Source organism: Candoia aspera, chromosome 1 (assembly GCF_035149785.1).
Source record: "Candoia aspera isolate rCanAsp1 chromosome 1, rCanAsp1.hap2, whole genome shotgun sequence".
NCBI classification, from domain to species: domain Eukaryota; kingdom Metazoa; phylum Chordata; class Lepidosauria; order Squamata; family Boidae; genus Candoia; species Candoia aspera.
The window spans coordinates 332,335,775-332,351,123 of NC_086153.1; the positions used below are offsets into that span (position 1 = coordinate 332,335,775).

Genomic DNA, 15,349 nt, shown 5'->3' on the forward strand with positions numbered 1-15,349 from the left:
ACTGAAAATGTGATTTGTTTATTTGAAGGTAAGTATGTTGTGTGAATGCAGTCATGTGATTTGTAGATCATGATTTATGGCTTAATATGTGGTGCAAAGAGGCCAACTGAGCTTTATTTAATATATCATGGCTGAACATACTGCCATGGGCATCCAAGAGGGAGGGAGGGAGGGAGGGAGGGAGGGAGGGAGGGCAGGCAAGTAACACTGCACACATCATGATATCATCATGGTTTCTACCAGATGCTTTTGCTGTAAACTCGAAGGCTGTAACTTTCTTCTTGAATGGTCGTTGATGCTATTAGTCCCTACCTCATTGAAGCACCATGTGTATTTCTGTTGTTCCTCACACCTCAGCAAAAAGGTTGCTTCATTGCTTTGGACGTGGGCACACGTGCAGGTTTTTGTTATTTCACAAGCCCAATTTAAAACATTTCTCAACATGGGCCTCTTTTACTGCAAAGAACAGTTGTAGCTTTCCAAAAGATCCGAAAACTGATTCTACAAATTTATCCGTTTACCATCTTCCACACCACACAAAAATAATGTATAAGCTGAGCAACACAGAATAAGCAAATACAAATGGATGACTGAAAGAAAGCAACTTACTTAGGACTGCTCCTGCAGAAGAAGACTTAATGACTTTATTTATTCATTCATCCATCCATCCATTCATTCTCATGGCAATGTACTTTTAGATTGCCTGATCCCATCTTGGGCCTGGATGCTAAGCACTCAAACCTGCTAGCTTGGATGGAAGACTGCCATGGAATAACCCTAGCAGGAAGTATCCAGGAAGAAAGGAAATTGCAAACCATTTTTGCATTATTGCCAAGAGAACAACATGGACGTATATTCATGTAGTCACCAGTGGTAGCATCTGTAAGAGAGGGTCAAAGTGGCCAAGATGGTAAATGCAGCAGTGCGATATAAGTCCAGCCTCTTTGTAAACGTGCCCCAAAGGGGCAGGGCTTGCACTGAGATGCCACACCCACCATCGTGCTCATTTTGACCCTCCATCCCCTTGGCAAATGCTGCTGCTCACCAGGAGTTGAGTTAACTTTGCTATCATCCAATTTTCAAAGTTTTAGAGGGGCCGTTGAGCAGTGATGTGCTGGTGAGTTTAAAAAAAAAACAATTTGGAAATTCTTGTCCGGGCCTTTCAGATAACTACCAAATTAAGTCATTTGTAATGGGGCTGGGCCTCTTTTTCCCTAAAGGGCCCTTACATGCTGAGATGATCATTCTATATCTTTGTTTCCAGGTGCCCCTCTTCTGGGTCCATTGCGATGTTTTCGAAGGCAGTTTGCTCAGTGCTGTAGCAGGAAGAGGGGGGGAAAAAAACCATGACGACGGTTCACTTAGCAAACTTTCCATGAACTGCAAAGGGGAGGCCAAAAGTGGTGTGAAAGGCAGCAGAGTGTTAGACACCCCCGAGGGACAGACCTTGTGGCCCAACAGAGATGCTGGCTTTGTCATTTTATTTATTTATTTAGGTTGTGGCACCTCCTGATTCCAAGCTGACTCTGGGCAGCTTAATATGGTGTTATATTGAGAACCACACAAATGCAGCAAAATAAATAGAAATACAGTAAGGAAAAGAATCAAAATGCCAATCCAAACAACTAACTTCAAAAGATATGAACTGTGTGACAAACATATCTAACAGGAGGGTTCCATCCATCCTATCCCGCAGCCTGGGAGAACAGCCAGGTCTATAAGTCCTTCCAGAACCCCATCAGGGTGGGACCTGTCTGGAATTCAGGGGGACCCCCTTCTAGAGGGCAGCCACTGTGACTGAGAAGGGGTGCTTCCTGGGTCCTGAAAGACGACATGGTTGGATCAAGGGGACCCAGAGCAGCCCACTGTGTCAGCTCTAACCAACTGGGCAGAAACCACAGGAAATAGGTAGTCCCTCAAGTAAGCAGGCCCTGTGACGTGTAGGTCTTTATAGGTGAATCACACCCAGAAGCATACTGGCAACCAGTGCAGCTTGCAAAGCAGGCGTGGCATGTGGGCATGCCAAGACAGGCAAACCACTGCTCACTCTGCTGGTTCCAGATCAACGGAAGCTTCAAAATGGCTTTCAAGGCAGCCCCATGTAAAGTGCATTGCGATAGTCATCTGTGAGAGTTGTCTGGAGGGCCACCTGATCCAGGAGTGGTGTACTAGATGGTGCTGTGCAAAGGCCCTCTTGGCCACAGTTGCCACCTGCTCTTCTGCCAGGGGCTACAAATCCAAGAGGACCCCCACATTGTGCAAGTACAACCCCATCCAGGAGAAGGGATGGAAGATCCCGGACCTGGGCAGCCCCAACACCCACAGCAACTTGGTCTTGGTAGGATTGAGTTAGAGTTGGTTCCTCCCCATCCATGCCTTCAAGCTCTGGGAACAGGATTTTGATAGCCTTACTTGGCTGGCCTGGGATCAAAAGATATAACTGGGTGTCATCGCTGCAGACCCCAAACTGGCAGATGACTTCACCCACTGGTTTCATGTACTGTAGATCAGTGTTTCTCAGCCTTGGCAACTTGAAGACGTGAGGACTTCAACTCCCAGAATTCTCCCTTGCTGGCTGGGGAATTCTGGGAGTTGAACTCCACACATCTCCAAACTGCCAAGGTTGAGAAACGCTGATGTAAAATTTGAAGAAGAGAGGAGAAAGGGTCAAACCCTGGGGCACATTTGGATGGAAGCCGCCAGAGCATGCCATGCATGCCCATGACTGGGTGGGAAGAGCATGAACAACCATCTCAACCAGCTCCACCACTAGGAACCAATGACATAAAACGCCTTTTAAAAATCTATTGAAATGGTAACATTTACCTGGGTCCTGTCTCTTTGTTCTTCATCTTGTCCTCATTATCCTTTCTGCAAAAGCGAACAATATTACTGAAGAATTAGGTGGGGAGACAGGGTAGAAGACACCCCCCACTCAAAAAATAGGACTCTCATTGCCCCACCCCTTAAACAGTGTTCCTCAACCTTGGCAATTTTAAGATGTGCGGACTTCAACTCCCAGAATTCTCCCTTGCTGGCTGGGGAATTCTGGGAGTTGAAGTCCGCACATCTTAAAATTGCCAAGGTTGAGGAACGCCACCTTAAACACAAAAAGACAGATAAAATCACAAAGTCAGATTAATCAGATAGAAACCTAGTGGCCTTCATTCATACAATACTCTCAGCTTGAATAGTTTTAGCTTTGATTAGCGATTGATGGGGGCTTTTGAGTGGCCTGGTTTTGTTGTGTAAACCCATCCCCTTTTATCGGCCAACGTTTTGGGCAAATCTGGAAAGTGGCTTAATTATGTAACTGAGAAGGGGGATTGTGTGAAGGTGGCTGTGTTTTTTCATAACTTTTCCAGGCGGAGCAGATCAGGAATCCAATCTTAATGTGTTCATGATGTTTGCGTTTGTCAAATGAAATGGGTCAGGATCCAGTCAGAAATTCGGAGAGGGAGAAACAGGAAGGGAGCTCATCTTGAGCTCCAGAAGCAGCTTTATTTGGGACAGTTGCGCTCTGGGAATCTCATGGCTCTGGGGACGGGAGATCTAAGCCAAGCCTTAAATGGCAGACAAGGTGGTGCTCTGCAAAGATGCTGGAAGATGTTGACCGCAGATTATGTCAGCCAAATGCCATCCTGCAACTTCTGTGTCAAAGGGGGGAAATTTTCAGCAGCCAGTAAACACCCAAAATAAAATCAGTCACCAGCACAGCAAACTTTGGGCAGGGTCTTGCTCTCCTGAGCTCCTGATAGTGGGAAAAAGTGTCTTTGGAGAATATTTTTCTAAGGGCCCACACGCCTATTGTTTCCACCAAAAATTGGCCAGAAATGACCTGTTTCTTTTTGGTAGGTTGCCACTGAATTTTGGTGGCACAATTGTGCAGCTCCTCCAAAACAAAAGCCTAGGGACGGATTGGCCCATGGGTTGCTTGTTGCTGACCTATTCCAAAGAAGCTTCAGGAAAGTCCCTCTGCACATCTCACTGTTTGGGAAAGTGAGACAATTTTGCTTTTCCCTTTTACCTGTACGAAACTTTCCCCAATGTGGCACAATGGAGCTGTGTTGGGATGATAGCTCCCAAAATTCTATATCACCGTCCAATGGAGGCCATAAGAGATGGAGAAAGGCCACCATTCCCTAGTTTTGATTCTAGTGAAATTATTCACCTGGGATGATGTTGATCATTCAGAGTTAAGAGAGGTAGGTCTTCTGGAAATATATCTGCTTTAGTCAATAGCCAAGTTTGCTTTGTCAAATCTAGGCTTCTAAAGAAAGAATCCAGCTTCAATTTGTAGATTGGCAGATTGTAATTGTATGTTAGGAAAAGTTTCCTGACAGTGAAAGCAATTACCAGATAGGTGATGGGCTCCCCTTTATAGGATGTCTTCAACAGAGGCTAGACAGCCATCTGTCTGGTATGATACATTGAGCAGGGACTTGGACTACATAGCCTAAATGGCTACTTACAACTCTATGATTCTATGAACCATTGTTTACTTAGTTACCCTATTTTCTGGATTTCCACATTACACAGGGTAGGTTTGCACAACAGTTTGTGTGTAATTTGAATGCAGTCCTAAAGCTACAGAATAAAAGGAAGCAAATCTGTAAGAACCACAATCTTCTCACACAGGATTTGCCATAGTAGTCTGTCACAACAAATAAAACAAATGAACAAACAAAACCAAGGAACTTTGTACATCTTAAAGTATTGTGAAACATAAGCCTATATTTTCTTAATATCCTATTGTGATGCATTATTCATGATGTAAAGGGAGTAGGGTGACATTTGGAGCACAACAGGCAGAAAACCAGGTAGGCTGAGGGTGTAATTTGGCTGCCCATTTGATATAATATTGATTAAAATCCCATCTCTACTTCTGTCCACTTGACACTCTATTAATATACAGGACTAGAAACTTAATTTTTTTAATGGCAGCCAAAGATTTAGGAAAGTGGCTTGGAAGCTTTCAAAAAATGCCACCATCAGTACTTGTTTCGTTCACCCGTATTTGCTGTCCAAACTCTAAATTTTAGAAGTTCTGTGGCAATTACTTTTCAATTACATGGATTCTTACATGTTCTATGTAGGAGTGTCCATGCGGGGGGGGGGGGGGGATAAAAAAAATCAAGATAGTGGCTGCAACTTTGCAATGGAAGCCCTACCCCTTTTTACATGCATCTCACGTGCAACATGTATAAAAAAGAGGGGGTCTTCAATCACGCTGTCACAACTGCCATCTTGACTTTTTTGACACCCCCCCTCACCACAGCTGCAAGGCGGATGGACTCAGCTCAGTTACAGGGGTGGTGGGTGCACTGTTGGAAGTTCTGAAGGACCAGATTGGGGACAGATCTTCTGGGAGAAAGTCTGTCTATGCAGTTGCTAAGAGTTGACACTAATTTGAAGGCACATAATCAGTCAACAGCTGCCCCTGTTCTGTGTCAAGTGAGGCCTTAAAACCCAGAGAAAGAGACCCAGAAGAGACATACTTTTGGGAGAAAAATAGCCGATTGATGAGGTTTGCCACGAACATCACAAACAAGAAGCCCGTAACAGCTGCGAATCCCACCAGCCAGGGTTGCAAAGCAGTTGAGCCATTGGTTGTTCCTGTCACAAGGCCTGCCAGAGTCAATAAAATAAAGATTTGAATTACCCTGACAGTCTGAGTACTATCTTCCTCCATCACACCCCTTCTGCTTGCTTTTCTGTAGTTGAGGGCTACCAAATCCAGCCTGCAAAAATCTGTGTGACCAGTAGATGGCAACAAAGAGGATTTATATCTCATTGCTACCATCTATTGGAGGTTTGCAGCCCAGTTGTGGTAGCTCTAAGTTTGAACAAGGGCTGGATGTTGTGATGTAATAATAGGTAACCACCATGGTTCATGTACAGAGTGCATATCTCACATTCAATGGGAGAAAAAAACACTGCCACACAGATTGAACTGCCAACTGCATTGCTGGTTCTGCTGTTACGTTTCTCAATTAAGATCATGCACCTGATAAATCTGATTTTAAAAAATAAGATTTTAGATTCCTAGTTACCCCACAGAATGAGAAAGCTCATTTTGGAGGACTCCTGGAAATTCTCAGCTCCAATTTCTGGCTGCTGAGTTTTCAGCAAATGTTGATATTTTGCAGTGGGCTGTTTGTAGCCTGAGGGCACATATGATCCCTGAGCTCATTGTTGCAGCTCCTGAAACTTTGCTGACCAGGAGTGAAAATTGGTGGGCAGTTTTAGGCCATCTTGAGACAATGAAGACATATGTTCTAGAATAAATTTCAGTGTTTTTAAACAACAAAATTTCAATTGGCTTTAAAAAAAGACCTCACCGCTCTTCCCTGAATTCCAGCTTCGGTGTTTGCATCACACCCACCCACCTACCGTGGCCCTGAGCAGTTCTGGAAGATTAAAGGTGGCCCTCAGAAACTCAGTAGTTGCCCATCTCCATGTTTGGTATATTATGCTCTCCTATTTGCAGGAAATGGAACACAATAACAGGAAGCACTGGATTTCTATCTGAAGCATAACAGCTTGAAAACAGCTCGTATGGAACCAACTTTAAGATACGTGGACTTCAACTCCCAGAGTTCCCCAGCCAGCTGGGGAATTCTGGGAATTGAAGTCCACGTATCTTAAAGTTGCCAAGGTTGAGAAACACTGGCTTACAATGTCCAGTTACGACTGGAAAGACCCAGGTTCTTAGCCATGGAATTCACTCAGGGATTTTGGCCCAATCCCACATTCTCAGCCCAACCTACCTCATTGGACTGTTTCTGCAGGATTAAAATAAGGGAGATGCCTATATTAAGTTCCCTTCAGTTGCAGGAGAGAAGGTGGGATATACAGTATAATTTAACTCAGTGTTTCTTAAACTTTTTGTTCTCAGGACTCCTCGCTCTTAAAAATTACAGAGGACTCCAAAAAAGCTTTTGTTTGCATGGGTTATATTTATCGATATTTACCGCATTAAAAATTAAAATTAATGCAACCATTAGATTGTTTATATATTGAAACATGTAAAAATAACAAGACTGTATTAAACTCATTAAATATTAACATCTTTTTTTAACAAATAAAAAATAATGAGAAAGTGACGTTTTAAATTTTTTGCAAATATCTCCAATATCTGGCAAATAATTTTGATTTCACAGACCCCTGAGAGGGTCTTGGGGGACCCCCAATGGTCCTCAGACCACACTTTAAGAAACACTGATCTAATCAATCAATCAATCAATCAATCAATCAGTGAAGGGGAAACAAAATAGATTCCTGTGCAGTTTTTTACAGTTCCCATAGTCTAGAGCAGGGTTTCTCAGCCTGGGCTATGTGGCACCCTAGGGTTCCTCAAGAGGTCACTAGGGGTTCCCTGGGAGATCACAATTTATTTAAAAAATTATTTCAGCTTAGGGCAACGTCACATTAAAGAGGTAAGTTTTCTTCTTTATTTTTAGTTGATGCATATATACAGGACAACACGTGAAATGAATATCGTAATTTTGTAACTTCTGGCCTATATTTGAGCCTGAATGTGCAGGGATTCCCCAAGGCCTGAAAAATATTTCAAGTGTTCCTTCAGGGTCAAAAGGTTGAGAAAGGCTGGTGTAGATAGTGTTTCTCAACCTCACAACTGAGGAATTCTGGGAGTTGAAGTCCACACAACTTAAAGTTGCTGATGTTGAGAAACACTGGAAGAGACCATAGAATGCAGAAATTACTGTGTTAATGATTATATAACAGAGACCAAACATGATTAAAATTATCCTTAACTAAAGGATTCGACCAGACCCTCTGCTGTGATGCTTGCTTGCTTGCTTATTTATTTATTTGATTTATACTGACACCCATCTAGCAAATGTGACTAACAACATGTTAAACAATAAAAAAGGACAATATTAGCAAAAAATAAAACACCAACAATGGTCACCGAGGATAAACCCAGACAAAACCATTGACCCTGGAGTACATCCGAGTTTTCAATGCTTCACAAAAGACCAGCAGGGTCAGGGCCAGTCCGATCTCAGGGAGTTTGGTGTTCCAGAGGGCATTGTTCAACTGGAGTTAGTTAAAAGACGGTTTGATGGGGAATCCGGTTGGAGCATGACTCTTTCCATGGTCTGTGGATCTTGATTTCTTTGGGCTGATTGTTCCTCTCCTGTCAAGTAGGTTATGTGGCTGCACTGATCTGATTTTGTTGCTTTGCTTCTTGCTTCTTGAAGTTCAGAGATAATATCATACGTTGACTGGAGTACAAGCGTATGTATATGTCTCAAGTTGCTGGTCTCAGAGCTGGAGAAAAGACTGGAGGACAGATCACCTTCCCTCCCTAACATGCTCAATAATTCTGCTGACTTTCATCCCCTTCTCTTGCTTCCAAGTGCATCCACACAATATGGTCAAAAAAGTCAAGACGGTGGCTGCAACAGTGTAATCAAAGGTCTGCCTGTTTTTTATACATAAAAAAGTGCTGGAGCTTTGATCCGACTGTCGTGACCTCCATCCTGATCTTTTTAACCATATCCTGTGGACATCCCTGCTTGTGTCCATGTGTACGCACAAAGCAATGGTACTCCAGAACAAGGAATGCACTGTAAGATTTTACTCTAATGATTCATTGTATGCCAGGCAGTGAATATTTACCAGAATATACAGAAATGGACTATATGCATTTACACACTTTCTTTCTAAGCAAGTTGCTTCTAGAATTCATGAAGAGCATTCAGAAAAAATGAATACATGCCTGCCTTCCTTCCTTCCTTCCTTCCTTCCTTCCTTCCTTCCTTCCATTCATTCATTCTTCTCCAACTTGTATCCTGCTCCAATCATAATGACTCTGAGCAGAGTCAGAAAAAAGGGGAAACAGAGTGGGGGAAAAGGGAGGAAAAATTAAAATAATCTAGGAACGGCAATACTCCTCAACCTCCAGCATCAGGCTTAGAAGGTAGTATAATTTTCTCATTCATCCCCAAAGGCCTTCCTTAAGACCCATGTTTTTAAAGCTCTTTGAAAATCTGAGGAGGAAGGAATGGGCAACTGTGCCATAGGAGGGGGCCTTCACCCAAAAGGCTCAACAACGCAATCTCTGAAGATCGCTTTCCCTTGGCAGAGGGACCTTCAGGAAGCCTCCTCTCCCTGATGCTACTGGATGGGCAGAATCAACCCTGAGCAGGTGGTCGGAGAGATATCCAGGATCTAAGCCATGTAGGTCTTTAAAAGTGACCATCAACACCGTGAATTGTTCCTTGAAGCTGATTGGCAGTCAGTGCATATCCTGCAATAGTGGGGTTACATGAGCTATTATAGGAATGCCCATAATTATGCAGGCTGCTGTATGCTGTACCAGCCGAAACTTACAAATAGCCTTCAAGGGTAGCCCCAGGTAGAGTGCATTGCAGTAGTCCAGATGAGAGGCGACAAGGGCATGAGGGAAGATGAGCCAAGCCTCCTGTTCCAGAAAGAGTCACAAATTGTAATGGTCTGTGGGACTGGCTTTGGGAGACAGGAGAAAGAACTGCAGACTGGACAACTGGCATGTAAAAGATATCTCAGCCCACTGAAGGAGAGGGGATGTGGGAAGCATTTCAGAAGGGACCCTCCAGAGTATTCTGGAGAGTGAAAGGAAAGGAGGGGAGAAATACCTTCAATCTTGCAAGATTCTGTTAACGTAACCTTACAATAAAAATAGAGTTAGTACTTATACAGTTGTGTTTCTTGTCTGCACTACTTCAAAGGTTATCACAAACAGCATACAATAAGTAATGGATCTTCTGGCCACAGCTTATCTCTTCTAGTGACCATACTGAGTTTTGTAGCTCAGAGATCTCTTCAAGCAGCATAAAAGTTTGTTGTTGTTTATTCGTTCAGTCGCTTCCAACTCTTCGTGACTTCATGGACCAGCCCGCGCCAGAGCTTCCTCTCGGTCGTCAGCACCCCCAGCTCCCCCAGGGATGAGTCTGTCACCTCTAGAATATCATCCATCCACCTTGCCCTTGGTCGGCCCCTCTTCCTTTTGCCTTCCACTCTCCCTAGCATCAGCATCTTCTCCAGGGTGTCCTGTCTTCTCATTATGTGGCCAAAGTATTTCAGTTTTGCCTTTAATATCCTTCCCTCAAGTCTGGCTTTATTTCCTGGAGTGTGAACTGGTTTGATCTTCTTGCCTTGAGCAGTCCAAGGCACTCTCAGAATTTTCCTCCAACACCACAGCTCCAAAGCATCTATCTTCCTTCGCTCAGCCTTCCTTATGGTCCAGCTCTCGCAGCCATTCCATGTTACTATTGGGAATACCATTGCTTTGACTATGCGGACCTTTGTTGTCAGTGTGATGTCTCTGCTCTTAACTATTAATAAGCCCAGTTCCAGCTTTGCTGCCTTCTGCCTTCCCTCCACTGTCTCCTAAGGCTGTAACTGGCATTCAGATTGAATTTCTTTCTTGCTGTGGTCAGTTGCCCCAGTTGAATTAAGTAATTTTAAATGCCACACTGAAAGTTCTATTCACAAAGTGTGGAAGTGGGGCAGACTGTTGATAATTTAAGATACAAACCCATGTAATTTTAAAATGTGGTATGCAAACCGTATCCTGTTTGAAGGCCCCTGTTCTTTTTGAATGAATCTTTCTTTTATTTTATTTACATATAGTGAAGAGAATATAAAATCAAGACAATTAAATTAAATTATCTAAGAACTTGGACGGGGTAATAGATAATAATTATGTCTTTGTTGTATAATGTAATGTAATAATTACATTATAATAATTAATGCATTTATTATTATATGTATGTAATGTATGTTACATAAATAATGTAACAATTAATGTAATAATTTTAAACCCACTGGGATGATAGTTATCTTTTGCATTCCTGTAATATTGCCGTCTTTTTTGGTTCAGCTTTTCTGTTTGTCTGGTTTTCCAACCTATTTGTCATTCTATGGAAATAATTTCTGATTTTCCAAGGATTTCCAGCTCTGTTTGACTGCAAACAACTAAAAACCATCACTCTATAAGCTCTACGGCAGCCTTTCTCAACCTTTTGACCCTGGAGGAACCCTTGAAATATTTTCCAGGCCCGGGGGAACCCCTGCACATTCAGGCTCAAATATAGGCCAGAAGTTACAAAGTTATTATATTTGTTTCATGGGCAGGCCTGTATATATGCATTAATAGTGTTCTTAAACTAAAAATAAAGAATAAAACATACCTCTTTAATGTGAAGTTGCCTGAATTTGAAATTTTTAAATTAAATCGTGATCTCCCGGGGAACTCCCTCTCGCAGAACCCTAGGGTGCCATGGAAATCTGGTTGAGAAACCCTGGTCTAAGGAGTCATTTGGGTTTTTAAAAAAATCGTTAAGGCCAGCTTTGAGTCTAATATAATAGCTTGAGTTGTGCTTTTTCCTGTTTTAATTTTAAAAATCGCCCCAAAACAATTGAACAGCTTTATAAAACAACCACATATGATAATACAATAATACTTGGTTATTTCACCAAGCCATGGGGGCTATTATGACAATTCCTCCAGATGATGATTTAGTTTTTATTGAAATGAATACACTGCCCTGTATGATAACTGCAAGTACAACATATGATTTCTTTTAAAATTTGACTGGATACTTGTTTGTTTTTAATCCCAAATTACGTTTTTGAGGAATAGCATGCTGCTCAGAGCCAGCTGACTGAAGCGGCCTCTAAGACCTGTCCATAAATTAAAATAAATATTATGCAAGGTTCCCGTCCCAAAAGGGGCCTTATATAGCTACCCCGAAATCCATCACAGAATCACTCCCAGATTTCCCACCCATTTGCTTCTTTCCCAGAAACCGAAGCCGTTCCATACCTTGGCCATGAGAACAGGGGGCGAAGACAATTCCCAGAAACACCGTTGAGTAGGAGAGCAAGTTCATTGTGTTTTTTCAGCCTGGAAGACTTGTGTGGGGTGTCACAATGTGTTCTTTGCCTGGGCACCTGTGTTGCTCCCACTTTAGTAGGAGGAGAAGGATTATTTTCCTTGGAACTTGGACTATGGACTTGGAGCCTGCGGGCTCTTGATAATGACCCCTCATTAGGGCTTTACGGATCTGATACCGAGCTGTTGTGCCTCAACATGAGAAAAATGTATAACCAGTTATATCATGGAAAGGCACGTGACAACCTCTCACCTTGGGGACACCAGACAACCAGTGTAGCTTTGCATGTTTGGAGATGAATGAGAAAAAGCAAGGGGGTGTCAGAGATAAGAATATGCTGATTGTTTGAACCACCAAGGGTCATTTTTGAGTGTATCAGGAGTTAAAGGAAATCGACTGGGAAGGGAGGGAGGGAGGAAGATATATTAAGGCTTCCCAGGAAGAAGGATGCAAAATCAAATCAGATCCTCCTTGAGTATACCCAGAGGGCATTTCCTCAATGTTGGGAGGAGGAGTGATAAAATTCTTGGAACTTCTATAAGCACATCAAAGAGGAAATTAAAGAGGAACATCATTTTATCAGAGGAAAAATGACACTTCTTAAAGGAGTGCAGAAGGCCAAGGCCATCCAAGAACTGGGCAGGATCAGATCCTGTCATGCTGGGCTGTGTGAGGTGGGGTGGAGCTTGACAATTCCAAACTGTGGCTGACTAAGAAAGAATCCTTCTTTAAAATACAACAGGGAATTAATCAAGCTTTGGTTTCCTGTATCTATGTGATGTTTGCATGTGGTGTATTTGTGTTTCATATATATGGCTGCTAGTATAACCTATTGAAATATCCTGCACAGTCATCACTCCACATTTTCCCACTTGAGGGAAAGAAAAAGGGGATTGAAAAAGTGCTGGGGTTGGGGAATCACAGGAAGAAGAAAAAATCCCCTGGAAACCTTGTTCAAAAGTGATGGGAAAGAGAGAGCACAATTGCAGGATGAGGACCTCATCTAAAAGGGCCCTGTGTTGGTATGCAATCATAGCCTTATTCTACTAGACAGGATAGCCCAGAGCAAGCAACCTTCTCAGAAGGAAACGAAGAGGCAAAGGAGCCAGTTTCTAGAACCTGTGAATTGTCTTGAAAAGAGATGGAAAAAGACACTTACAACATACCTGTCTGCTGTATCACCCTCCATCCATCCATCCATCCTGTATGATGCCTTGCTGGCCTGATCCGCAAGACGGGTCACACATTGGAGCTGGTTTTTGTCTCAGGGCAATGGCAATGTGATCTGTTGTTGTGGGCTATTATCATCACCCCCTTGTTGTGGATGGATCACTTCCTGCTTACCCTGGAGTTTTCTGTACCTCTCCACTGCTGGATCTATTCAATCAGTCCTTTCCTGGCACCTAATAGACTCAGTTGGGTTTCAGAGGGAGCTCAGGGTTATCCCTGAGGCTCTGATACCTGGTCCAGCAGACCTTAATTACTGTTGGAATGAGAAGGTGACAATGGCCCTGGATCGGATGGCAGCTGCATGGACATCCTCTGAGCTCTGCGCCCAAACCTCAGTGGACCTCCTTGTTTACAGAGGACCTCTGGAGAGGGTGAAGTCAGAGTTGGAAGGGAATGTGGGAGTTTGGTTCTGTTGTGTTCTGTTTTTATTGTTCTTTGTTTTAGTTCTTTGCATGATATTGTTGTATATTATGCATATTGTTTTATATTATGGTTGTAAGCTGTCCAGAGTTCTGGTTTTAAGATAGGAGGCCATATAAATATTTTAAATAAATATTTTTTTAACATTTAAAAGACCCCGGAAAACAAAGGCAATGGAAAAATATGAAACTGAACCTGAAAAACAAGACACTTTTGTCACATGTACCATCAAGGAAATGAAAGGATGCAAAACCCAAATTCCTCATTTTAGCGGCCTTTAAATCTAGCAGCTGCAGGAAAGTGTGAAGAAAATATAATTTGCAAGAAATGCTTTTAGAGATTCTGAAAGGTAGTGAGAAAATTCAATGAAAGCAGAAGGTGAGCAGGACAAAGGGCTCTATTTTTCCTCCATTTGGGGTCCTCCTTCTCCAACGAGAGGATCAGCCATAGAGGACACAGTGACTGAAAAGTGGATTGACTACAGGTATTTGACCCATGATGTTCAACTCTAGGAGAGGCAAGGAAGTTTCAAATCTAATGGAGGAGCTAAGCTAATGGGGCCAAAAGACAGAAATTTGAGTCAGCTTGGCAGCTCTTGGCCCTTTAAGATCTTTATGCCATTTCAAGCAACATGGGACAGATTATATCCTAAACTGCTAGGTTCTGTTTTCGCTCCTTCCCAACATTTAGGCCCCGCCCCTCAAACTTCCAGGGTTCCATTCTAACTTCCCCTTTACCTTTCAGGCTCCACCCCTTGGACCTGTCAATTCATTCCAGCCCCACCTCCTCAGTCACAAAATAAGAACAATTATTCCTTCTAAGAAAAGGTCCATAACTCTGCTTTTAGTTTCTTTACTCGGACAACTCCTGCTAATAGGAAAACAAATCCAAATTCCTATCTTTCTCCTCACCTGTTAGAAAAACAAAATTCAACAGTCAGGAGCATTACTTGAGCCCAAGGACAGATCAGAAGGGTGCAGTTAATTGATTACTCATTTATTAGGCCGTGTGGTCAGTGACACAGTGACATCACCAGATTGGGAAGGAATGAGAGTTTTGCTCTGCACAGTTAGGGGTCCTTAATTTTGTCACATATTTCTGCAAAATGCACACATCAGGGACAACCACACAAAAGTTTTTAAAATCAGCAGTTTTGCCACCCAATTTCAGTAGCGCAAGTTCAGACTGCTCAGGGCACCACCAATACAGTAGGAGGTTTGTGGCAGGGGCATTAAGAGTCAATATGGTGGCTTTGATCACATGGTTGCAGCAGCCATCTTGAATTCTTCTCTCTCTCTCTGTTAGGCAGATTGCTTCTCATATTTTATTTTCTCCACTATGCCCTTTTCTTACTTCAAACTTGTCTGGTTGTGATGGCATTGAGTTGCTTCTCATCTTGTTTATTATAAATGGTCATGAGTACATGCATATCTGTACCATAAAGCACAAAGTGAACTTTGATGCATTTATTGATTGAATTGAATTGTAGGCTACCCATTCCAAACAACTTGGGTGGCTTTCCAAAATTAACACAACAATAAATAGAAAACAACTCCTGTGGTTAAAAAAAAAAGACATCCATTCATGGAGCAAAAACACCCATCCAAATTCCCCAAAACTCCCAGAGCCTGTCCATCCACCCCACTCAAGGTCGGTGGGAAAAGTCATTTAGTTTATATCTTTCTTTAAAGAATTTTATCAGAACACACTTTGTCATGGAGCTAAAAGTCACGTAGTCCATGCCCTGCTGACAGATGAAATCCATTGTTTTTCATTAGTTTGATCTTGAT

General features: G+C 42.6%; 1 protein-coding gene across 1 annotated transcript; it reads right to left on the reverse strand.

The window, feature by feature from the left end:
- Positions 1-227: 227 nt before the first annotated feature.
- On the reverse strand, positions 228-12,000 carry SMIM24 (small integral membrane protein 24). The gene is made up of 4 exons (XM_063290738.1): positions 11,840-12,000; positions 5,499-5,628; positions 2,827-2,871; positions 228-1,316 (listed from the first exon to the last, which is right to left on the reverse strand). Exons 1-4 carry the CDS (start codon positions 11,904-11,906, stop codon positions 1,247-1,249), a joined length of 312 nt encoding a protein of 103 aa, XP_063146808.1. The 5' UTR covers positions 11,907-12,000; the 3' UTR covers positions 228-1,246.
- Positions 12,001-15,349: the final 3,349 nt, after the last annotated feature.

Excerpts from the sequence above, each read along its gene's own strand:
- SMIM24 (XM_063290738.1), bottom strand. The coding sequence starts at position 11,906 with ATGAACTTGCTCTCCTACTCAACGGTGTTTCTGGGAATTGTCTTCGCC. Across the intron at positions 5,629-11,839 it reads CCCCTGTTCTCATGGCCAAG|GCCTTGTGACAGGAACAACC; the intron begins GTATGGAACGGC and ends TGACTCTGGCAG. Across the intron at positions 1,317-2,826 it reads AACAAAGAGACAGGACCCAG|CACTGAGCAAACTGCCTTCG; the intron begins GTAAATGTTACC and ends TTCCTGCTACAG.